Raw genomic sequence first — 25,967 nt, 5'->3', positions numbered from 1 at the left:
ATAAGTAATAATTCATTTTAATGTTATCAATATGATTAATGATTTCGCTATGTTTTGTGATTTTATTTTGTAATTTTATGATTGTAATGATTTTGTTGTTGGTTTCCCAATGGTTTACTAATAGTATACCAATAAATTTAATTTTAGTCATACCGTTAGTAAACTTTCAGTTAACCATCGGTAAATTTATAATTATTTTTTGATGATAATCTTAATTTTTATGTAATTTTTTTTTCACTTGTGTATCTGTAATGGTTTTACTGGTGGTTAACTGATGATTTACTAATGGTACACTAATAATTTTAGCAAAAATTATGTGTACCTTTAAAATACCCAAGATTTTCAAAAAAAATACAATTACTAATAGATTTCCTAATATTCACTGATAATAAAACAATTTAAGTATTAGTAAATTTTTAGTAAACCGATAGTTAAATATTAGTAAACTGATTATAAAATTAACAATGAACTTTTTTATATATTTATAGTAAACCGATATTTGACTATTATTATTATTATAATCATTATTATTATTATTATTATTAAAAATTAAGAAATTTTAAAAAGTAAAATGAATTCATAAATGGTAACCAAAAGCTTACGAAATAGTTACTAAATGGTTACCAATCGATAATAAAAAATAAGCAATCATTAACAAGAAGTTTTATTGGTCAAATTTGGGTATAAAGCACATAATACAATCAGTAACTCTTTAATATAGTACATTATAGTAAATCTATTTTTAAATTTATTATGAAGTATAAGTAACCTATTGGTATATCATTAGTAACTCTTTAATGTGTCATTAGTAAGCTTTGTGTCCCTGAATTTAATTATCAATGCATGCGCATCTTGGTTAAATCGGGATAAATTGAAATAAAAAAGATAACTTGAAGTTTACTAAAGGTTTATAAATAGATTACTCGATGGTTATTAAATTTCACCAATAAGTAATATATTATGTATTTGTACAATTATTGTACATTTTACTATTAAACTAACAAAAGTTTTTAAAAAGATTTGCTAATAGGTTTTCTAACATTCACCAATAGAAATATTATTTCCATCTTTTAAGAAATTAATATAAATTTTGTGATAGTACACCGTTAGTTAACCGTGAGTAAACTGTCGATAAATTTATAGTTAATTTTCAAAATATTATTTCCATCTTTTTTAAAAAATAGCAGTAAAGTCGCAATCGTAAAGGACAAACAAATATAGTGAATTGATAGTAGACCAATAGTTAACTACCTATTAGTTAATTGATAGTAGACCGTTAGTAAATTGATAGTATACCAATAGTTAACTACCTATTAGTTAACTGATTGGAGACCGTAAGTTAACTAGTAAACCAAAAGATAAACTAATTTTGTATATATTTATAATAATGATAGCAAATCAATAGTAAATTTATCTTTTAATAAATTGATAGTAAAAATTGAATCTTTTTATTAAAATATTATTTCCATCTTGTAAGAAAAATAGCCAACAAAGTCGCAATTGTAATGGACAAATAAATATAGTAAATAGATAGTAGACCAATAGTTAACTACCTATAAGTTAACTGATAATAGGCCGTTAGTAAATTGATAGTAGACCAACAATTGACTACCTATTAGTTAACCAATAGTATGCCGTTAGTAAATTGATAATAACCCAATAGTTAACTACCTATTAATTAACTGATAATAAACTATTAGTGGGAGTCATCAAAGACTTGCAAGTATACAATGAACAATTAAATTGAAAATCTATTTCTTAGTAAATTGAAAGTAATTTGAAAGTACACTACTAATTAACTTAATTTTGGTATAACAGTAAATCGATGATAAACTAGTAAACCTATAATATTTATTATGTTTATTGTTTTATTATAACATGAATAAGTTATTAAAAATAGTAATTAAATTTATAATTAAATCGATAATAGATCATTAGTAAACGTGATCCACAATTGCAAAATTGAAAAATTTATGTTAAATATGCTAAAATTAAAAATGTATGTTAAATAACAAAAACACTCGAAAGTTAGTAAACATTTAGTAAATTTGTTTTTCAATTAAACCATATTAAACTTGTTTTTTAGTAATCTAAAAATAAAGAAACTTAATTAATTTTTATACATGTTTGTAATATTGGTATTAAATATATTCCATCAAAGTAAACTCATGATAATCTATCGGTTTATATATGGTAAACTTGTAATAGTTTATAATATTTAAGTAAATATATGGTAAACATGTGGCTAAAGAGGATAATTAGCCTTGTAAATAGTTGCAAGATAGTCATTATTTCCGACATCCACCGTCGAGTCACCAAATGTCATAATGACCGGAACAAGAGTGTCTTGTGCAAATCCACCGCCGTTTAGAAATGCAAAAGCTAAAGCAAAAAAACTAAACTTAGAGCCATTTTAGTACTGAACGGAGTTCTTACATGTATTTTTGTTTATAAAGGAATTTAAAAAAGGATATTATACATCAAATTGGAATAAGATTAAAAAATTTCATTATAGGCATAACAAAGCTAAACAAAATTTCTCTTAGACATTATATCAAACACTTGTTGTGCATCTTTCACATTTCTACAATTTACAAAAAATCCATAATCCAATTCTCCATTATATATTGTCAATTTATCATTTGTACATAAATTCATTTCGTCTCTCCTTAACTCCCACTGCCAATACATTATAAGATCTGGCGAGTGAAAAAAGAAAAAAAATAGAAGATTAAAAGAAATTAGAATGGAAAATTAAAATCTTAACCCAAAATGAGAGTAATTACTTAACCTTTCAATGATAACTTCAGTTTTAGGCATTAAATTACCTGACCCATTAGAAGAAAAAGTAAATAAAGCGGAAGAGAATGGTTCAGATGTGTTAGTTTTGGAATGAAGAGAAAAAAAATTAAATGATTCAGATGTGTTAGTTTTGAATTTTGTGATATGGTTTCTTCTTTTTCTTGTTCAGAGGATTGAGTTGCCAGTTCCAACCCTAAAACCCACCATTTCCGTCGCGGCTGAATGCTTTCATTAATAACATATGGAATCGTATTTTTGCAAGAAATTTCAGTCAAGCCGTAAATTTCAATAGATTTTAGTTAGTAGGTGATCTTGAGAATATTTAGGTGTTTTAAGGGTATTTGTCTAAAAATCTCAAAAAATTCGCCCACCGTGGGGCTCGAACCCACGACCACAAGGTTAAGAGCCTTGCGCTCTACCAACTGAGCTAGACGGGCTTACTGTTTTAGTAATTTTTAAAACAATATAAATTACTGGTATTATTTTGGGATAAATAAATTGAGGTGCAAGTTCTTACATATACAAGATTATTGATTACTAATTGTGGACAAATTTAAGTAACAATGATGTCCAAGTGCTCCAAAAGCTACCCAAATGATCTGGGATATTGGCATATCCTTTGCTGTCACCATCCTCGGTGCATTGTCTTCAAATTTCCTTCACGCAATAATTAAATAATTTGTTAGAAGTTGGAGCATTAAATGTATTTACATATATATGCAGACAATTTATAACAAACCTAACCGTATCAACATCTTTTTTTTTTTTTGAGAGAATAACCATATCAACATCTCAAAGATATGAATTCAGCTATCTATGTGATGCAATGACTTCCCTAGCTACCTACATAAATAAGCTTCCAAATTTTCATTTGACGTCTCTGGAGCCAGAATTTCAACACAGATAGGGCCAAATTGCAATATTTATTATATGGAGGAGATAATTTTTAAAATTAGAAAGGGCCAAATTATAAAATATTAAAATTTTTGGTATTAATTATGACATTTTTTATAAATTGGAGGCGGCCATGGCCATTCCATGCCTCCTCCTCCCTCCGTTACTGATGTATTTTTTCCGTTTTTTATTTATTTATCGCTTAAGATAAACATTTCTTTCTAAGACTACAAACGTTAAGATTAATATAATGCTATTTATTAAGTTTATTAGTTAAGAGTTTAACTTTTTAGATTGAATTACTATTTAATAAAGTGATTTCACAAGAAAGAGAAATTTGAAACATAATCATAAAATTTATCCAAATTTTTAAAGTGTTCTCTGTTAATTGGCATATTCATCTGCTTAATTGAACAACTAAATAGAAATACCTTTCTCACAGTCGACTTATTGTACCGGTACCCCTGAAAAAAAATGTCCGAACATAAATTTAGTATATATTGATTTTATACTCAATTAAATTTATCATGCTTTATTAAATAATAAAATTATGACATTTAAATTTTGAAATCTAGCAAGGGCTTCTCTTTGTAAATTTCAAAGAATAAATTATTTTCCACAATTTGTAACAACTCACCTTATTGGTTCCGTAAATAAAATCACAATAAGTAAAAACTGAAGCAAAATTACTTTTACTTTCTCTTCCAACATGGTGATGATAGTCATGGTATTCAGCTCCTCCATAAAATGGAATAAATTTTGTTGGACTCCATGGAATATCATATCTGCATTGATCAAATATATTCCATATTATTATGCATCCTAGCTATATCTATTAGATATAAAACAGAAATTAATTTGTGCCGTAAGAAGTCACAAATAAAATCAAGACCAATCACTTAAAAATATTTTTTTATATTCCAATTTTCTAAATAAGTTAATTTTGGAATGTTGATATATTTATTTCAATTGTAGCCGATTACTCAAATTATTTCAAAAAAAGCCACATTTTGTCGTTTTTTTTCATTTATGACTTTTAATGTTATTGTCTTAAAAAATCTATATTTTTCGTATTTTTTTCGATTTAAGTATATTTTACTAAATATGACACCTCACATCCCAACTTTTTCAAATTTTTAAATTCAGTTCAATTTATTATTTTTTTAATTTTTACACGCCCATATATAGATTAGAGCTTAAAAATGAATATAGTACCCGCTATGAGTCTCAATAGCTTCCAACTGCCTTAAAATGAACCAAAGCCAATAGGTAAGAATGTGACCAGGAACTAAAGCAGGACCAAGAAATGAAGGAATTCCAAGTATTACAATCTCAGCCCAGTGTGCATACGGTGCTGCTAGTGCAATCGGTGCACTGTATTCATGGTGGACGTGATGTATTTTATCGTAGCCCCACTTCGAATGCAAAAATCTGTGTATCCAATAATTTGAATAATCTTCTATCAGAAAATATACCAATATTTGCATGAATATTTCACTTCCTGTTGGTATTTCCAAGTCAGTTCTGATCCCAATCCACTGCAAAAAAAAAAAAAAATAACGACATAATACATGTTTTAGTTAAGGGGTTTAAACTTTAAAACTAATATAGTTTTGGGCATAAACAATATTGTGAAAACTAACATAAAATAAAATGTGACTGATATAAATTTATGATCATATGATATAATAAAAGTATACTTCAATTCTCAAAAAAAAAAAAAAAGTATACTTCAAAAATAACTGTAAAATTCCTACAAGAGTTCAAAATAATAGTCGACTTGAGAATGAACATGAAACCGATATAGGAGCTAAGGAAAATGCGGAACAAATAATCAAAATTCGTTTCTGCTATTTTTTTTGACGTTTGTTTGTCTGTTTCGTAATCCGATTTATGAAAAACTGCTGTTATCAATGATTTACCAAGACTCATTTTATTAATTAAGTGTCTATTATCATATTTGAAATATGTACATAATGAGAAAACTCTTTCTTTAATCATCATATTATGTTATTAGTAGTGAGTTGGGTACGTATATTATTTAGTAAAACTAAAACTAAACCCTAAAATTTGTATTAAAAAATAACAAAACTAATAATTATCTAAAAATGTTAGCATTTCATTATTTTTAAGTGCAACTAATCAACCAATTTAGAGTCACTAATTAGAAAAACTGAAATAAATAATTACCTGAACGGTAGGACAAGAAATAACTTGAATAGGGCCAACAACAAAAAGAAAACTTCGAATAACATAACTGTAACAGTTGAACATATCAGAGAATGATTTCTTGAATTTGGGCTGAATTTTGTATTTTTCCATTTTCTTTGATCCACTTAGCTCCATCAAAACATAAGGTAGAGGGAGTAAAGAGTAAAATATGATCACAAATAAAATGTTGTGATAATGAAGAATAAAATCAGATTTATTTGCTGAATATTTAAACCATAATTTCTCTCCATTGGTAAGATTTCTACCAAATGCTAATTGTGCTTCTTCTAAACTCTCATAAGGCAGCATTTTTTTTCTTTTTTAAAATAAATGGAGAGAGAGCTCTATATATAGATATTGTGTTCAATGGAGGCCAACCATTTTTAGATTTTCATTATAGCTACTATACTATAAATGATTGTATGGTTCCAACCGAGTTGAATTGAACCGAATTAAAAATTCTATGTCATTTATACATCAAACTAAATCAAATTTCTAAAGCACCATTTGAATTATGGGATTTTAAAGGAATAAAATTTATAAAATATATACGGAAATTCATCGTTTAATATGAAAAATAGTATAAAAATCTATGAATTGTGAAAATCCTTCATTTCTCAAAATTCCACCTCCTTAGTGGAAAAGTTAAAATTTATCAATTTTTTAATGAATGATGAATTGTGTTAAAATTAAATTATTCAAATATATCTCTATAACTTTACGGATTTTCACTACTGAGAAACAGGTAATTAGCGACGGAATTTTCCGTCGCTAATTACCTATTTTCCGTCGCAAATTACGTTTTGCTATAGATTTGCGACGGAAAGTGGACATCGCTAAATCCTTGGTCGCTAACAAAATATAGACCAAGGCATCGCAAAAATGGCGACGGAACGTCCGTCGCCAGTTACAAAATATACGTCGCCAAAGACATCTCTAAAAAAACGACAAAAGAGACGAAATGGCAACGGGCAAGAACCATTTGGCGACAGATTACGTCGTCGCCAAATACAAATAATTAAAGATGGATGTAATTCTGTCGCTAATTGTTTACAATTAGCGACGGAACTTCCGAGCTAAATGCCTCTGTTTGGAGATAAAACATGGGCATCTAGCGACGGAAAGTCCGTCGTAAATTGGGCCTAATTTTGGCAGAATTTATTCTGATTTCCGCCATTTTTTCTGTTTTATTCCTGTTGTTTAAAACCTGTAAAATCTACCATTTACAATTCACATTCAAACACAATTTCCGGAAAAAAGAACATTGTGATATAAAAATATGTAATAGTTTACGTATCGTACGAAATGTATAAAGCGAGAAAATGCAAAATGCCAGAAATACAAACATGGCACTACAAAATCGGAGTGTCATCATCGTCTGAAGGCCCGGGGGATGGGCGATACTGCGGAGGAAGAGTCAATTTGGTTATTTGGTTTATGTTAGTTTGATTATTTAATTTGGTTTTTGTGTACTCTTAAGTCCTAACTAGGGATGTCAAAAAATTGGACCAAATCATATAACCAACTCAATAAATTTAGTTTGATTTATTTTGATGTTACAAATTTTTTGCTTTTCTTACCAATAAAGTATAATTAAGTATAATTTAAATGGTATAAATACTAGGCAGGAAACTGTTAAATTGTGGGTTCAATTTTTCCTAATTAAAAAGTGCTTCATCCTTCTCAAATATCAAAAAATATTATTTTTCAATTTGTTTTTAGACAAAAAGAAATAATTATAATTTTTGTGCAACCCAAATAAAAATAATCAAATCGTAAAAATTGACCAAACCGACTACCCAGTTCAATTTGAATTTGATTCTTTTTTTCTTCTTTAAAAAAAAAAAAACAGTATTTCGATGCGGTTCCAGTTGGGACACCCCTACTCTTAGCAGTAAATGGGATTAATGCTAAAAATGGTCCTAATTTCTTGTTTCAACTAAACTAATCTATGCCCTAATAACTGAGCCAACTCCTACTTGTATACATTCAGCGATAATTACTACTAGTATTTATTGCTGAAGTTGGAATTAAATTGCACACACAGTGCACTAAGTGCACCTTGGCCACTTCCAACGGCCGAACCAGAATTTCAACTTAAAAGGGTCGAATTTTTTACATTTGGCTAACGATGGTAAACACGGTCTAACTTTGGTGTTTAGCACTTTTACCGCCACCAAAAAAAAAAAATTGCCCCTAACATATCTAGGGGCGGTTCGTAGAAGCGCTTATAACCGCCCTTATATAAAAATGTCCATATATTTATATTTTTTTAATTTTTTCCGAGTACCTAATCTGCCCCGACTACTGTTGAAGTTGGTATTAGTAGGGATGTGTATTCGGTATTTCGGTTCGGTTCGCAAGTGCAATTATCAAAATTGATCGGCTTTTTAAGAATTTTAAAACTGGTTGGAACTTTGACCAAAAAAATCGGTTTGGTTCGGTTTTCGATTTTACCGAAATAGGAAAATAATTTCTTTTTCTTTAAATTTTACTCATAAAAAATTAAAATTAAAATTAAAAATTAAATAAATTAAATCTACAATTCAAATCTAAGTCAATTGTAATGTTCTACACAAAATAACACTTAAATATGAAAGAAAATAGTATTATTTTTTGAACAAAGGATCACTTTCACCCCTGAACTTGTGTCAAAGTATCAAAGAATTCCAAAACTAGAAAATAGGATCACTTATATCCTGAACTTGTGTATTTTTGGTCAAAACCCCCCCTCCCCACTCTCACCTCGGAGAGTGAGGTGCACTCTCCGGTTTTGGATAGTGTTTTTGTTGGCAAAGTGGTTTTTGATAGTAAAAAAGTTTAAAATGATCCAAAAAAAATTTAAATTTTTTCTTTTAACACATAATAATAAAAAAATTACAACTTAATCAGTTTTATTTTATAATTATATATATTAAATTAATATTAATTAAAAAATTCAAGGATTTTTTTGTATTTTTTTCTTAAAAAATCAATTTTTTTTAATTTTTTTTTTGTCTCAGGCGAGGAGGCTCCGAAGAGCTGCTGCTCCGGTGAGGAGCAGCAGCTCCTCGGTTCCGTGGGACAACGAGGAGCATCTGCTTCTCGCAAAAACGAGGAGCATTTAAAAACAGACCCAGCTGGGTCTGTTCTTTCATTAAGAAAGAAAATTCTTTCTTAATGGAAGAAAGACCCAGATGGAAGAAAGACCCAGCGATGGGTCTCTTCTTCCATTAAAAGAAGAACAGACCCAGCTGGGTCTGTTCTTTTTTAACGAAGAACAGACCCAGCTAGGTCTGTTCTGCTCCTCATCTCTCCTCTTCGCCTGAAACAAAAATAAAATAAAAATAAAATAATTTTTTTAGTTTAATTTTATTGATTTTAGTTAGAGTTAAATTATGATTAATTAATATTTAATTATGGTCAATTAGTAATTAAGTGAATAATTAGAGTTAATTGTGATTTTTATAAACCTCACTCTCCAATTAAGGCGCCACGTTAGTAAAAGGGTCTTTTTGACCCGGTTTACACAAGTTCAGGGTATAAGTGATCCGGTTTTCAGCTTTGGATTTTTTTGATATTTTGACGCAAGTTCGGGGGTGAAAGTGATCCTTTGTTCATTATTTTTTAAATAATAATAGTAATATTTCAATAAAAAAATTAATAAATATTAGAATAGCGGTTTTTTCGGTTTTTCGGTTTTTGAAAATTCAAAACCGAACCAAATCGAGATGTATAAAAAAATCTTAATTTTAAAACCGAACCGACAATTTTCGGTTCGGTTTTCGATTTCGGTTCGGTTTTGCACACCCTAGGTATTAGGTTAGGTTGGCCTATGAAATATTTTTTTTTGTTGATGTGTGGCCAGTGGAGGATCTGTGATTTTTTTACAATTCGGCCGAACTTAATCTCTTATAGCCATGAATTCACTATGAACATATTTTGAAAAATTATACAATACAGTTGTCACGCTATACTTTCGTGTAATAAATTAATAGTGTGTTTGCCATGTGGAAAAATGAATTATAAAAAATAAGAAATAAAAAAAAAAAATCTTATCGTTGGGCTTGTTGTAAAATGACGTGTTACAACGGTTGTATGGGATATATACATGCTCACATATTTCTAATTCTTAAAAAATTATCTCTATTTTAACAGAAAAAGACACTCTAATTTCAGCTGGGGCTGGAGCCTACTCTAGTTTAAGATAATCCTACCTTTTACGTACGTAAGATTTTTGGGGTTTTTGATATTTTGGTATTTGGTAAGCGGGGATAATTCCCATTTTGTGCCTCTTTACAATTTAATTCCAAAATAGTGCATGGGCCCACGCGTTCCGCATTGTAGGAATGCGGAACACATGGCGTTCCGCATTTCTCAATGCGGAACACTTTAATCAATTGATTAATTACTTAATCAGCTGATTAATTACTTAATCAACTGATTAATTATTTAATCAGCTGATTAATTATTTAAACCGACTGTTTTTAATTTGATTTGTTTTTCTTGGTCGGTTCACTTTGATGAACACGCATTGTATAAATCAAATCAAATCAAACCAGTCAATATCTTTAAATTAAATCAAATCAAATCAAATCAAACCAATTAGATTGTTTAAATTTTTTGATTTTTTCATCCGATTTAATTTTTTAATTGTTAGTGGCTAGCATCTTTCAAAATTATAAAGACATATGTAATTTTTTGCTCAAAAAAATTCTATTAACAACAAAAGGATACCTACAAAATGAAGAGCTAAAAAAACTCAATTCAGGTTTAATTACAATTCACTTGTAAGTTTCCGGTAACCCGGAATTAACCTATTTCACCTTCATCTGACCTCAAGTTTATTATAAATTTATTTTCTTTTTCAAAAAAATTAGTTACAGACTGAGTTAGAGCTTACCTTAACCTAAAGGTAGGTCTATCTCTGTTTACAGAATAGCTGGAATATTATTTTAAAAGTAAACTATCTGAAAGTCGAGAAATTTATTGGTATTATTCTGGAATCTGATAGATATTTGTAAATTCTTACGTTTACAAAATTATTTATAATTTATTATTCCTCCATTTTTTTTAGTTGTCACTCTAGGCAAATGTGTTTTTCCATCAATAGTTGTCTTTTTAGAAATTCAAGATAACATTAGCTAGTATCTTTCAAATTTATTCCTCCCTTAATAAATGATTCTATAATTCAATTTATAAAAATATTTATTAAATAGTAGAGTTATTTGAGTATTTACTCTCATAATTTAAGATAAAAATTTCACTTTTTAATTATAATTTTAGCTAAATGGACAACTAAAAAAATGAAGGGAGTACTTATTGTGGAGTAATAATTTCCACGTACTCCAAAAGCAACCCAAAATGAACTTTGCGCCGTCACCATCTTGTGTGCAAGACTGTCAATATCTTTAAATTTCCTTCACGCAATAATTAAATTGTTGGTTAGAACATTTAATGTATATACATATATATACAGACAATTTATGACTAACCTAACCATAAAGATTCATTTTGCCTTTTCAATTTGCTACAAAGATGAAATGAGGTTAAATAAAAATGCTTTTAAATTTGATATTTCCGCTGTATTTATTCTTTCAACACTAAATTATCCAGTAATATTTTATCATTTCAACTTCATTTTATATAGTATTGTACTTTAATTATTTTCTGCCAATTCATCTTAGAGATTAAGTGAGCCAAAATGCTAAATTTAAGTCCATTTTTTTAAAATCACAAACTTAATTTTATTTTACTATTTCTACCAAATTTAAGGGATAAAATGAAAGTTTGTTAGTGACCTAACTAGAGGAGACTGAAAAAATCGATCAGTCAAATTAAACGATTGAACTGATCAAGTAAATTGAATACACGATGATATCTTTTGTATTTTTATTGGTTTTTAAACAAACCGTTTAAATTATCGACTATTCAATCGATTTGGTTTTAGATTTTATATTATCTTTTTTATGTGGTCGCTTCGATCTCAATTAAAGTTGCCTATTCAACCGAACCGACCAAATATTTGCCCCTAAACCTAATCATCAGAAAAATATGAATACGGGTATAGGGTGCAATGACTTTCCTAACTAACTGAATAAATATGCTTCAAAATTTTCGTTTGATGCTTTGTAATTATACCTTTTTGATAGTAGACTTATGGTACCAACATCCCTGAAAAGAGAAAAATTGTAATATTAATTTCATACTTCTCTCAAAAAAAAATCATACTCAATTAAATCCATCATGCTTTTGAATTTGTATTTCACTCACCTTGTTGGTTTCATAAATTAAATCACAATAAATAAAAATTGAAGCAAAATTATTTTTACTTTCGCGTCCAATATAGTGATGATAATCGCGGTATTTAGCTCCTCCATAAAATGGGATAAATTTTGTTGCACCCCATGATAAATTGTATCTGCAATAATCGAATGCATTTTATATAATTTGTGCATTCTAAAAGCATAAATTAAGGTTAAACCTATACATAAGTTTCTATATTATATCATTTTTATTCCGGGAGTCTTTGTAATATTTTTATTTTACCGGTCTCTCTACTTGTCTAATATTCAATTTTTATGACCTTTTATGTGAACGGAGGTTAAAAAATTGGAAACAAAGAGGCCGAAAAAACTAAAAAAATAACCCGAAAATCAAAAATTAGATAAGTTGAAAAACAAGTTTTTAATTAATTTAACATTAATTATACAAAAAATACATTAGTATATAAATTTAATTAATATAATAGTTATAAATGAATATTATTAACGTTAATTAATTTTGAAAATAATAAATTGAAGTATTATATTAATTTTTAATAAAAAAATTAAAATAACTTCCAATTGCCTCAAAAAATTATCTATGTTTAGGGTTGAGCACGGTTCGTTTCGGTTCGGTTCGGTGTGCAAAATGCTGAAACCGAACCAAACCACCCATACTATTTTAAAAACCAAATTTCCCTTTTTCGGTGCACGGTTAATTCGGTTTGGTTAACCGAAAAGTCGGTTTTTCTCGGTTTGGTTCGGTCGGTTCTCATATAAATAAAATAAAGAAAATTTAAGTTACATTTTTTAAATTTTAACTGTATATATATAAGATAAATAAATACACTGATAATAAGGCCTAAGATTAACTATTAAAAGGCCTATCATACAAAAAATATTAAGGCTTTTACAAATTAAAGCCTTGTACTATACAGTTATACTATATACTGTATAACAAAAAATGGTAAGACCTGTGTTAATAAAATTTACAGGCCATATTTACAACTTATACAAGTTGTACAAAAAATGGAACTAATCAAAAAATGACATACAAATTTTACTGAAATTTGCCTTCTTTTCTCTTGGCTCACAAAAACAGCCACATCATTAGTCCCCCAAAAATATGAAGCTGCAAAACAAGAAATATAAAGAAAGCAGTCAATTTGTATCAAAAACAAAACAGAATCTGAAATTTAAGTCCTAAACTAGTTAAACATATGTAATTATAAGGCTCAGCATTCATAGGTTTTAAGTCAACAAACCATTCAACTCTTAAAGGCAACAACAAACTTATGTCACACAATTTAAAGTTGAACAATTTTAGACTTAAAAGGTGGAAGCTTCATCATTGCCAAAAGATATGATAAATTAGCATAAGACAGAAAAATCATAGGCAATTTGCAGTCACAACAGACAGAGTGACAGAAAGATCTCATCAATGCCATTGCCAATTGCTAACTAAGTAAGGCTCAGATGTCAAAATGTATCAAGTATAAACACCAAAGATCATAAAAAGGTGGCAGTAAGTACATGCCTCAACAGTTTACAATCTAAAGTAGTCTAACTTAGATGTGGAAGCATCATCATAGCCGTTAGCAAAATAACAGACAGAGAAATCAAAAAAATCACAGCACAACCAACAGATTCATACCAACATGATCTCTACAATGTCAATATCTATGCCAACTATCATAATCATGATGCAACAAGGCAACCCAGCAATAATAGATAAATAGAGCATCATGCAGCAAGAAAATCACAAAGCCAAAACAAGCAAAAGCTTCCACCAGTTTCAGAATATAAAACCAGCAAGTAAAATAAATAAGATTAAACAGTTAAAAACAAACTGTTAATCATTTATAGCATTTGCTGGATCCTGAAAACCTGAAAATACACAAAATAAACAAGTTAAAACATAAACAATTCAAATAACATAACTAAGTAAAACATAAATACAAAAAAATATAGATTTACCTTCTTCTATCTCCTCCAACTCCTCCAAAGACTGCTCAACAGAAACAGGTTTTGATGGATCTCTTAGCCAATCCTGAGTGCAAATCAAGGCCTCCACAATCTTAGGAGTTAAACAACTCCTAAAGTCATCTAGCACTCTTCCACCAGTACTGAAAGCAGACTCTGAAGCAGCTGTAGAGACTGGTACTGCAAGTATATCACGAGCAAGTCTAGATAGGACTGGAAACCTTTCAGAATTGAACTTCCACCATCTTAAGATATCAAAATTCCCATCATTAGGAACTACTGCTTCACTTAAGTACACATCAAGTTCAGATTTTTTTGTTACACCCACACCACCAGTCTCCAACATTTGCTGCATGAACCTTTCTTTCAACACAGAGTTGGCTTGAGAGCATTGGGAAAGAGTTTCAGATTGGGAGCTACCTTGGCCAGCAACAGCCAACTCTTTCTTGTATTGCACATCATAATCATTAAACAGATCATGCAAGTCATCCATCAAACAAGTAAACAAGAATTTCCCTTTGCAGGAGCCATACATCTGAGACAAAGTATACTCCATGTACAGAATCCTATCCCTTGGGTCTAATATATTTGCAAAAAAAATCAGTTTGTTCATTACCAATGGATCCCCCCCAATACTTATCAAACTTTGCTTTCATTCTAGTTCCCATTAACCTCAAAGACACGTCACTAGAAGCAATCCAATCTTGAAGAATTGTACACAAATCAGAAATCTCATTGAGATGGTTGTTAGAAGTCACATAGAGAGAACCAGAAACTCTAAGTGTCATTTTATAAAAGCATTCTAACATACCACATAACTCCCTAACATTGTCCCAATCATTAGAATCAGGCACATCATCACCAAGGTCTTTTTTAAAACTGGACTCAACTTCCTCATACTCTTCAAACACTTTTTGATACAACAAAGCAGTACTCAACATGAGATATGTTGAATTCCACCTAGTTGGGACATCTAAACACAATGAACGCTTACAAACAGTTTCTGTAGACTTTTTACACTCTTTAAACTTACTTAATCTAAGAGGTGAATTTTTAATGTACCTAACTGCCCCTCTAACTTTTTCATATGAAGAACCAGACTCTTTCAAACCATCAGAAACCACAAGATTGAGAATGTGAGCAATACATCTCATGTGTGCATATTTACATCTAACAGAAGTACACCCCCAAGTCATCATTTTTTTCATAAAAAACCTATGGCAGCACTATTGTTTTCAGCATTATCAAGAGTCACAGTAAATATATTTTTAAGCCCCCACTCTTGCAAACAGATTTCTAATGACTTAGACAAATACTCACCCTTATGCTTAGAACAAGGGACAAAAGAGATTATCTTTTTATGAAGCTTCCAATCATTATCAATGTAATGAGCAGTTATACACATATAGTTAAGTCTTTGATTAGAAGTCCAAGAATCACTTGTTAGACTAACTCTTTGCGTACTTGTTTTTAAAATGTTTTTCAATTTCAGTTTCTCCTCAACAAACATGCTATAACAGTCTCTATTTACAGTAAATCTAGAAGGGATTTTGAACATTGGACAAGCAGCATTCATAAGCCTCCTAAAACCCTGTTTCTCAACAAACCTAAAGGGCAATTCATAAGTAATTATCATATATGCAAGAGCTTGTCTAACTACATCCTGGTCAAACTTCCATGAAGCAACATTGAACATATCAGGACCAGCAACACCAACATTCATAGCAGGTTGAAAAGATAAAAGGGCTTGCCTAGTTTCAAGAGTGTGTGGGTGTTTAGTACATCTAAGCATATGACTCCTCAGAGTAGATGTGCCATTCTTTTTGGCATGACAATTATAGATGCGAGCACAGTATTTACACTTTGCTTGTAGAGTCACACCATTTCCATCTTTAATGGATACAAAGTGGTCCCATACCACTGATCTTTGCTGTGACTCCTTTCTTTTTTTTGGATTTGCTCCCACATTTTCATTTTGGACAGCACAAGCAGGATCAGGTATAGCTTCCAGATTATCAGCATTCAGTGCAACATGATCAGGTCTAGCAACTGCTTCCACATCAGCTGCTTCTTGGCCAATTCCAGGCTCAAGTTGGCTAGCTGTTTGGTGAATCACCAGCATCTCAGGTTCCATCTAAAATACAAACAGGGACAAAATAACCTCAGAAGGCAGCCATTACAAAAAAAAATCAAACAGAACTTCATAAAAACAGGGACTAACATGAGTAACAGCAAGAGTCATATTACCTTATAGTTATCCTTTCAAAGCTTCCACCGCAGATATTTTGACAAGTAACTTTAAGAAGTTGTTCATGAAAGAATAAACAAAAAAAAACACTAAATTAGCAAACATAAAACAACAATCGTTGAAAGAAAAATGATAATAAACAAATAAACAACAAGCCATAAGCAGTTCATCTCAGATTTACCTTTAAATCTAATGTTTTTGGTAAGAAATGCTAGATCTGTAAAAATAAACAACAAAACACGAAACAAAAGTTAGATACAATACATTAATACCTAAAATAATAAGAAAAATAAAAAAAATAAAAAAAAATTAAATGGACTGCGTTTAGTCGTTTACCTTAAGATTTGAAGCATTTCTTCACAAAATCACTAGAGAATAGAGATGACCTTAGTTAAGTAAGTGCCTTTCAGGATAGAAAAGTTAACAGACAAAATAAATTTGGGTTTGCAAGAGAAGCACGATCACCGATCATGTTTGTAACTGTGTTTATTAGACATAAGCACCATTGCAAAGATGAATAAAAGATAGTATGAGACTCAGAGAGGACAGGGAGTAAGAGTTTTTTGATTACAGAGAGTGCAGATAAGAGAGGCGAGAGGAGAGAAGTGAGAGCATTTTTGAGAGTTAGGGTTTCTGATTAGAGAATAGAGAGAATATGTCGGTGTGAGGTGAGTGAAAATTAGGGTTAGAAAAGTTAAAGGGGACTATATATACTCAGGCTACTAAAATATTAAACGACGTCGTTTGGGAAATCGGTTTTTTGGTTCGGTTCGGTTAACCGCGCCCTATTACCAAATCATAATCGAAAACCGAAAAAACCTATAATCCTAAACCAAACCACACCATTTACTCCGCTTTAACCACTCCAATCTTATTTACGGTTCGGTTTGATTCGGTTTTTCGGTCCGAGTCGGTTTTTGCTCAGTCCTATCTATGTTGTATAAAAAAATTATCTATGTAGTATATAGTACCCGCTATGAGTCTCAATAGCTTCCAATTGCCTCAAAATGAACCAAAGCCAATAAGTGAGAATGTGGCCAGGAACTAAAGCAGGCCCAACAAATGAAGGAAGCCCAAGAATCAAAATCTCAGCCCAATGCGCATAAGGCGCTGCTAGTGCAATGGGTGCATTGCTTTCATGGCGCACGTGATGTATTTTATCGTAGCCCCACTTTGAATGTAAAAATCTATGTATCCAATAATTAGAATAATCTTCTATCAAAAAATATACCAATATTTGCATGAATATTTCACTTCCTGTTGGTAAGTCAGTTCTAATCCCAATCCACTGCAACAAAAATTAAAATTATATTTAAGGGTTTTAACTTTATAATTAAGATTTAACATTTAAAGATCCAAAAAAAAAAAAAAGATGAACAAAAAAATTTTCCCCAATTCGTTAGGGTTTACTGGTTATCAACAATTGATCCCAAAGCTACTAAGGAAGACGAAGTGGATCAGAATAGGAATCAATTATGAGCTTCTTAGAATGTCGCACTACAACGACACTTGTCTCACGACGTATGCCAAAATTGATACCACAACAAGCATGCGCAACGGGCTTACTCTATCTGCACAGCAAAAAGCAAAAAAGGGCGCAGTTAATAGCCAAGAATCTCATTTATGGAGGTTAAGTGCTCAAGAACAAAAGGCTGGATCAATGAATTGCGAGCAGATACCATCATTAGGACAATGTGAAGTGAATGAATGGGTTTTGTGGTTCTCTATATGGACGTTTCAACTCCTCATTTACCTGTGGATGCAGCACTATTTAAACAGTTGCCTTTGCTTATTCAAAACCACAATCGATCTAGTTGCAACATTTCAGTACCACAACAATATTACCATGACATCCCCAAATAAGCAATCACCAAACCCAATCCAGACAACTAAAAGCACCAGAAATGCTTCGCATACTTTTTGGAGAAGAAGCTCTCAGTCCACCACCCAAAACACAAACACTAGCGAGACACTTGGATCCCCTACCATCATTACTTCTCTCCCAAGGGAAGCTGTGACTATCAACTCTGGAGGTAGTGTATCCACCAGACTTGAAACTAGGAGAGCTCCTCATGCAGCAGGGTTCATGGCTGATGCAAGAAGAGGACGTGAAGCACCCATAGAACTGCAAAATGGTACAACAAACATGGCCAATGGTAATGATAAGGGGAAGGCAGCCAAGATAGAATCCACGACCACTTATGCTGATATGGTGAGAAGGAAGAACATTCTGCATGGAGATAGCTCCAGGGGTCAGATGCAACATGGATCTTCAGCGCATAAACTGGTCCCAGTTAAGACGGAGCCACAGCCAGGGAAGCAGCAGGGACACACTATACAAAAAAATCACGGGTTTGTAGCTGACATCATCCAACGAACCACACAGATGAGAATTTCAGAACCCAAGCTGGTGCTGAAATCCCAACAATCAACTGGAAAGACTTGTAACAAGCTATCCCTGGCTGCCAAAATCTACTCTAGGAAAAAGTACAGTGCATACAGCTTAAGGGATATGTTTAGGGAGGAGGCTCGCCTTAGAGGTGATATCATGGTGGCAAAATACCCTGACAATGTGTTCACAATCCGGCTTACAGACTACTCAGACCACCATATTCTTTTGGAGGAAAGGCCATGGAACATTGACAACCAACTGGTGGTGGTGAAAAATTGGCCTGCTGATACCCCCCTTGAAAGGATAGCATTTGACACTACCCCATTTTGGATTCAAGCTAGAGGCCTCCCGCCTAATCAGCTGACGTTGGAGAATGCTATATCAATTGGTAACCTTTTTCACCATTTTATTGCTGCTGACATTAGCCCCACTGCCCCCCTCTGGAGGCAGCATTTTCTTAGAATTAGAATAGAAGTTGAGGTGCAACAGCCATTTCTACCTGGTTTTTTTAATCAGCTAGAGAATGGAACAAGTGAATGGATTTCCTTTAGGTATGAAAACATGCCCGATATATGCTTTTACTGTGGGGTCCCTGGACACCCCAAACAATTTTGCAGGGTCTGGCAGATGGAAGAAGAGGCGGGTATACCATTTGGTGGAGCGTTTCCTTATGGTCTCAGAATGAGGGCAACCCCCTTATTGCACGCCCCAACCATTCTCACAGCTGACATGTTACCAAATGATGAGAATCCAGAAAGTTCAGAGGAGGACGATGGATTCAGCGTGCAAGCTGACACACAAGCTGAGTTCAGTTTGACAAATCCAGAAGTATTCCCTATGGATAGGAATGGAATCATGATCTCTGATACTGAATTTTTAAATGCTATGAATTATCCTGTTTACCTCAATTCAAATTTACCAGAAGTTCCAGCAATTGGAGAGGCTGACTCTGTGCCTAGTATCCAGACTCAGGAGGCTACAAAATCTGCTTCACAAGATAGTGATGACGATGATCCAAGCCAGGGGAGAGACCCGCCCAGACTGCTTCAAATACTGCACCCAGCCCTGCAACAGAAATACAGCCACCTTAGCAGAAACTCAATCTTGTCTCTCGATGAGCAGGTGGAACTGGCGGTGGACATAATTCATGTCACTGGAAACCTGGATAATACAAACAATTACACCATGAGCCAAGAAGAAAGAGACGAAATCCGCTCTCTGATGACAGAAGTGAACGGCCAAAATCTAGAGCTGTCCAGTAACAATGTGGAAGTGACTGACAACAAAAATACTTCAGCAGCACCAGGCAACACTGACCAGTACAAGAACCAAGGGTGGAAAAGACGTGCAAGAAGCTCTTGCGCTCAAGATACTGAAAGAGAGTACAACCCCAATGATGGCAACCAAGCAATCGATGGAAAAAGGAAGGCACCAGAAACCGGATTTGACCTCAACTATTCAGGTAGTCCTCTGAGGAGAGTCTACAGAGATGTTGAAGTGAATAATTGGCACCATGGTGACCGAGAGGAGAGCAACTCTCAACCGAACAATGCAGACGCAGAAAGTAACCACAGCATACCCCAAGAGAACTATGACCTGGATGAGGAAATCGTTCTAAGGGTGAGGGAGGCCAACCCTGATGGGCCTCCGAAGGACATATGAGACTCATGGCTTGGAATTGTCAAGGTTTGGGGAGTACCTTGACAATTCAACACTTAAATAAGATATGTCACACAAACTCCCCGGATGTTTTGTTCCTTATGGAAACGAAGAACAAACCAAAGCAAGTCTTGAAGGCAACTAGAAAGCTGGGCTTTCAATCTTCTTTTTTGGTGGAGCCAATTGGAAGGGCTGGGGGGCTGGCGGTTCTTTGGAAAGCAGAATCTGAGATATCCATCCAGTTCTTTGGCAATTATTTTGTTGTATGCTCCGTAATATGTCCAGGAGGGATTCATTTTGATGTAGTCTTTTGTTATTTAAGTTCTTGTCTAGCTAGAAGGAAGGAGCAGTTTGGAGAATTAGCTTCTTTAACCTCCAAACTCTCCAAGTCTTATGTATTTTGTGGGGATTTCAATGATATCATCTGCCCACAAGATAAAGAAGGGGGCCTTCCCTACTTACCTCTCAATCATTTAGACTTCCATCAGTTTATATATGACCTGCAACTTTGGGACTTAAAGTTCATTGGTCCATCATTCACCTGGTGTAATAGAAGAACTTACCCGGATACTGTCTTTGAAAGATTAGACAGGGTCCTTGCTTCTTCCTACTGGCAGCTGCTTTTTCCAAATGCCTTGCTGGAACACTTAGTAGATATTGGCTCTGATCATAGACCAGTCCTGCTACATCTGACCAATAAACAAGACCGAAGACCAGCTAGATTCTTTTTTGATAAAAGATGGGTTGAGACAGATGAGGTTTCCACCATTGTGACTCAGGTTTGGAATTCTCAACATAGAGGTTCTCCTATGTACACTGTTCATAAGCGACTTAAGCTGATCAGACAGAGCCTTCTGAAATGGCGGAAAGGGCAAAAAACAAACTCCAAAGTCAACATTGAAAAACTAAATAAGGAACTGGAGCAACAAAAACAACACCATCCTGCATATATTGACTGGAATATCATCAGAGACTTGGAAATCAAGCTGTGTAGGGCTAATATTGAAGAAGAGGAATACTGGGCTCAAAAATCCAGGCAAGACTGGTTGGTTAGTGGTGATAAGAACACTAAATTTTTTCATGCAAAAACAAAACAACGGCAGAGAAGGAACAACATCAATGGCATTAGGGACTCTGACAATAATTGGTGTTCTGATTCTCAGGAGATAAGCACAATTCTTTGTTCATACTTTAGAGAGATATTTACCTCATCCAACCCGCAAGGCATTAATAACATGCTTACAGGTTTTAGCAGTAAAGTAGATGAACAGATGAATAGGTCGCTAACTAAAGATATCACCATCCAGGAAATTAGAGAAGCAGTGTTCTCAATTCATCCTTCTAAAGCACCTGGCTCGGACGGCTTCACAGGTTTTTTTTACCATCATTTTTGGCATATTATTGGACCAGACATCTCCACAGCAATTCAAGATTTTTTCAAAGGAGGCAGTCTTTTGCAAAGCTTGAACCATTCCCTCATTGCCCTGATCCCAAAGGAAAAGGTTCCTACAACAGTCAAGGATTATAGGCCTATTAGCCTATGTTCAGTCTTCTACAAAATTATATCCAAGATCCTGACTACCAGACTACAGAAAATTCTTCCTAAAATTGTGGATCCCACCCAAAATGCATTTGTTCAGGGGAGGTCTATCTCGGACAATATCCTAGTAGCTCATGAACTACTTCATTTCCTCAAAACAAAGAAGTCAGGTAAACAAGCTTATTTGGCACTGAAATTAGACATCAGTAAAGCCTACGATCGAGTCGAATGGCAATACTTAAGGAACATTATGAAAGCATGGGGATTTGATGAGAAGTTTGTGTCATGGATTATGCAATGTGTTTCTTCAGTCACCTATTCTGTCCTGATCAATGGTGAAGCAAAGGATTTTTTTAGCCCATCAAGGGGATTAAGACAAGGAGACCCGCTTTCTCCTCTACTGTTTGTTATCTGTGCAGAAGGTTTGTCTCACCTAATCAAAAGAGAAATAGCGCAGGGTAATCTTGCAGGAATCCAAATGAACAGATACTGCCCCAGTATAAGCCATTTATTCTTTGCTGATGATTCACTGTTGTTTGCCAAATTGACTCCAAACACCTCAGGGACCATTCGTCGAATCCTAACTATATATGGCTCGGCAAGTGGTCAGATAATTAATCTAGACAAGTCCTCTGCTAGCTTCAGCAGGAACTCTAATTCAGACACAATCCATACCTTGCTGGCCGAGCTTCAGTTAAAACTCATGAGAGCAGAAGACAAATACTTAGGCCTCCCTGCCCAGATCCAGAGATCCAAAAATGTCTCCTTCTCAGGATTGTTACACATGCTTCAAAGTAAACTGACTGGGTGGAAGGAGAAATTCCTGTCTCAAGGAGGGAAAGAGGTCCTGATAAAAGCAGTTTTGATGGCGATCCCAGTCTATGCCATGATGTGTTTCATGTTGCCGAGATCCCTTTGTGACAGAATTAACACGATAATAACTAGATTCTGGTGGGGGAAGAATCAGGAGGATAGGGCAATGGCTTGGATAGCTTGGTCTAAAATGCGAAAGAGCAAATGGGAAGGAGGGCTAGGCTTCCGCGACCTCAAAGCATTTAACATGGCACTATTGGCTAAACAGAGCTGGCGCATTTTGAATAACCAGGATAACATTCTGTACCAGCTACTAAAAGGCCGCTACTTCAGAACGACTTCCATGCTGGAGGCTTCGCGGGGAACCAATCCTTCATGGGGCTGGCAAAGTCTTTTGAAAGGGATTTCTCTGCTCAACCAAGGAATTAGGTGGCAATGTAATAGTGGAAGACTCATCAGAACGTTACAGGACCCATGGCTCCCTAATGGAAGAACCTTTAGGCCAAGGCTTCGTGATGATCTGACAGGGCAGGAAGTAATCCCCCATACAGTAAGTGATTTCATAGACGAGGTGAATAATCAGTGGAAGTACAGCCTTTTGCATTCACTATTTGTGTAGGATGATGTAGAAGCTATCTGTTCTATCCCCATCCCTAATTGCCATGCTGCGGACAGACTCATATGGCACTACACCACAGATGGTAGATATTCTGTGAAATCGGGATATTACAAATATTTGGAGTTCCACATGACAGAGGCCAGTGATAGAGAATCAAACCACAATAGAACGATAGACTTATCCAGAGGTGATTGGAAGCAGTTTTGGCATCTCAAGATTCCAAATAAAATTCGTTTATTCATTTGGAAAGCATTCCATAGAGGCATCCCTGTCACTGAAGCCCTGAACTACCGTCTGAAAACAAATCTCTCCTGCCCTCATTGCGACCAGAAGGAAACCATTCACCACCTGTTTTTTGCGTGCCCGTTTGCACAAAGGGTCTGGTTCCTCTCAGAAATGAGATTGGATGCAAAAGCGATTCCGGAAGAACCACTAGACAAAATCTGGAAGAACATCTTACAATCGCTAGAGGATAAGGAAGAAAAGGATATTTTAATTAATATATGGGTGTTTACTTTGTGGGCAATATGGAAGGCCAGGAATTCAAAAATATTTCAGTCTAATTCCTGGTCGGTCGAGGAAACCTGTCTCCATGCCTTACACAATAGGAGAGAATTTGATGATGCCCAGAGACAAGAGATGGCAAAAGTCCTGAAGACAAACGCTAGAAGCCGCAACAATAGACCAAATCATCAAGTTAACATAAACTATCCCGGGGACAAAATCAGAATTTGGTATGATGGGGGTACAAACAAGGAGCTAAAGGCGGGCTCTGTAGCCGGGCTTGCCAAAAACGAGGAAGGAGTCACCCTGGATACCTTCTCAAAGTCATTTCGTGGAATCTGGGACCCGGGGATTTTAGAATTCTTGGCGTTACGAGAAGCAATGAGCTGGGCTATACTGAAAGGATGGCGACAAGTGATTTTCGAGGGAGATGCCATTCAGGTCTCCAATTCGGTCAATTCTGCAAACTGCCAGTTGGCTGGAGCTTGGGGAATCTGTCATGATATTTGGCTATCAAGAACTGCCTTTGATCACTGCCATTTTAAATGGACGAAAAGAGAAAACAACAAAGAAGCTCACAGACTGGTTCAGCTGGAAAAAGCTTCTTTTCGGCGATGTACTACTCTATCTGTTAGATTGCCTAGCTGAGTGTTCGGCAATCTACTATTGGAAAAAAAAAACATTTAAAAAAATGAAATTTTTTTTACTATTTAAGGCTAAACCTATTTTGAGGTCCCTATACTATACGGTTTTGGCTCATCCATTTCAATTTGAATATTACATCTATTTCAATTTGATAATTTTATTATAAACTTAATTATCTAGTTTTCTTGATTAATTTAATCTAATTACCTTAATGGCAGGGTAAGTAGAAGCTTGAAGAGGGCCAAGAAGAAGAAGAAAATTGAAAATAACAAATGTGTAGCAGCTGAACATATCCAAAAATGATCTCTGAAATTTGGGTTGAAATTTGTGAGTTTTCATTTTATTTGATCCACTTAGCTCCATTAACACATAAGGTAGAGAAAGTATAGTGCAAAATATGATTAAAAAAAGGATAGCGTCACAATGAAGAATAAAATCAGATTTTTTTGCTGAATAATTAAACCATAATTTTTCTCCATTTGTGAGATTTCTTCCAAGCGCTATTTCCAGTGTTTTCAAACCCGGACCGGACCGGCCGGTTCAACCGGTTAGACCGGAAACCGGAGGTCTGTCCGGGTCAAATGATGCTTAATACCCGGATTTCTGGTTTAACCGGTTTGAACCGGAAAAACCCGCAATAAATAGAGACCCGTTGAACCGGAACACCCTTCACAACCGGCCGGTTTAATATAAATCTGGAATCTTACAGATTGACTGAGATTTAGGGGATCTGATTTAATGAAAAATTAATAGAAGAACATGAGATTATTAGATGAAAATACTTTAATTCCTTGAATAATGAAAGTTTAGTGGTGGATAAATATAAGCTCCACTTTTCTGGTTGTGACTTGTGAGCAATGCATGTTGAGAGAAGAAATGGTTGCCGCCGCTGCTAGGTATTGAAATTTAGAAAGAATTAGTAGTGGCTAGGTTAATGTTGGAGATGAAAAAATATATATTGGGCCAGGCTTATTATTGAGTTAGAATTGTATTTATTTTTGGCTTAAGGTCTGAAAAACTACCGACCTTTCAATTTTTTTTCAATAGCACCCTCACCTTGTAATTTTTTCAATAGCACCCTATTTTGTATTTTTGACTTTCAATAGCACTCTAAATTAAAAAAGTTAGATGATTTGATTATTATAAGGATGAAAATTTTCAAAAAAATTAAATTTAAAGGTGAAATCATACTTTTTTCTACTTGGACACTTTTAAACAAGTCCTTTAATTTAAAAAAATTCAAATAAATTTTTGAAAAATGAGTTTAATTTGATGATTTAGGGTGCTATTGAAAGTCAAAAATACAAAATAGGGTAAAATTGATTGTTTTGCAAGGTCGGGGTGCTATTGAAAGTCAAAAATACGAAATAGGGTGTTATTGAAGAAATTACAAGGTGAGGGTGCAATTGAAAAAA

At 33.6% G+C, this 25,967-nt stretch overlaps 2 protein-coding genes and 1 non-coding gene across 3 annotated transcripts; all 3 read right to left on the bottom strand.

The window, feature by feature from the left end:
• Positions 1–3,166: 3,166 nt before the first annotated feature.
• TRNAK-CUU (transfer RNA lysine (anticodon CUU)) lies at positions 3,167–3,239 on the bottom strand. The gene has a single exon. It is a non-coding gene; the product is annotated as a tRNA-Lys (tRNA).
• A 33-nt stretch (positions 3,240–3,272) lies between these two features.
• Positions 3,273–6,246, bottom strand: LOC126687043 (methylsterol monooxygenase 1-1-like). Its single transcript, XM_050381393.2, has 5 exons — positions 5,887–6,246; positions 4,912–5,234; positions 4,334–4,481; positions 4,128–4,160; positions 3,273–3,459 (listed from the first exon to the last, which is right to left on the bottom strand). Exons 1-5 carry the CDS (start codon positions 6,214–6,216, stop codon positions 3,451–3,453), a joined length of 843 nt encoding a protein of 280 aa, XP_050237350.1. The 5' UTR covers positions 6,217–6,246; the 3' UTR covers positions 3,273–3,450.
• Positions 6,247–10,719: 4,473 nt separating this feature from the next.
• Positions 10,720–17,640, bottom strand: LOC130015667 (very-long-chain aldehyde decarbonylase GL1-10-like). The gene is made up of 4 exons (XM_056106260.1): positions 17,352–17,640; positions 12,165–12,307; positions 12,028–12,062; positions 10,720–11,306 (listed from the first exon to the last, which is right to left on the bottom strand). Exons 1-4 carry the CDS (start codon positions 17,621–17,623, stop codon positions 11,298–11,300), a joined length of 459 nt encoding a protein of 152 aa, XP_055962235.1. The 5' UTR covers positions 17,624–17,640; the 3' UTR covers positions 10,720–11,297.
• Between the last annotated feature and the right edge of the window lie 8,327 nt (positions 17,641–25,967).

This window comes from Mercurialis annua, linkage group LG6, assembly GCF_937616625.2.
Source record: "Mercurialis annua linkage group LG6, ddMerAnnu1.2, whole genome shotgun sequence".
In the NCBI taxonomy this organism is placed as follows: domain Eukaryota; kingdom Viridiplantae; phylum Streptophyta; class Magnoliopsida; order Malpighiales; family Euphorbiaceae; genus Mercurialis; species Mercurialis annua.
Note: the sequence above shows the minus strand (reverse complement) of the source record. Positions and strands in the feature narration are given on the sequence as shown.

What these genes read in the sequence shown, in the direction of transcription:
- LOC126687043 (XM_050381393.2), bottom strand. Translation starts at nt 6,216, where the DNA reads ATGCTGCCTTATGAGAGTTTAGAAGAAGCACAATTAGCATTTGGTAGA. An exon ending in GCTATTGAGACTCATAGCGG is followed by an intron (nt 4,482 to 4,911) that starts GTACTATATTCA and finishes TGATCAATGCAG; the next exon opens with ATATGATATTCCATGGAGTC. An exon ending in TTATTTACGGAACCAATAAG is followed by an intron (nt 4,161 to 4,333) that starts GTGAGTTGTTAC and finishes ATTTTTTTTCAG; the next exon opens with GGGTACCGGTACAATAAGTC.
- LOC130015667 (XM_056106260.1), bottom strand. Translation starts at nt 17,623, where the DNA reads ATGCAAATATTGGTATATTTTTTGATAGAAGATTATTCTAATTATTGG. An exon ending in GCTATTGAGACTCATAGCGG is followed by an intron (nt 12,308 to 17,351) that starts GTACTATATACT and finishes CGATTATTGCAG; the next exon opens with ATACAATTTATCATGGGGTG. An exon ending in TGATTTAATTTATGAAACCA is followed by an intron (nt 12,063 to 12,164) that starts ACAAGGTGAGTG and finishes TTTTCTCTTTTC; the next exon opens with AGGGATGTTGGTACCATAAG.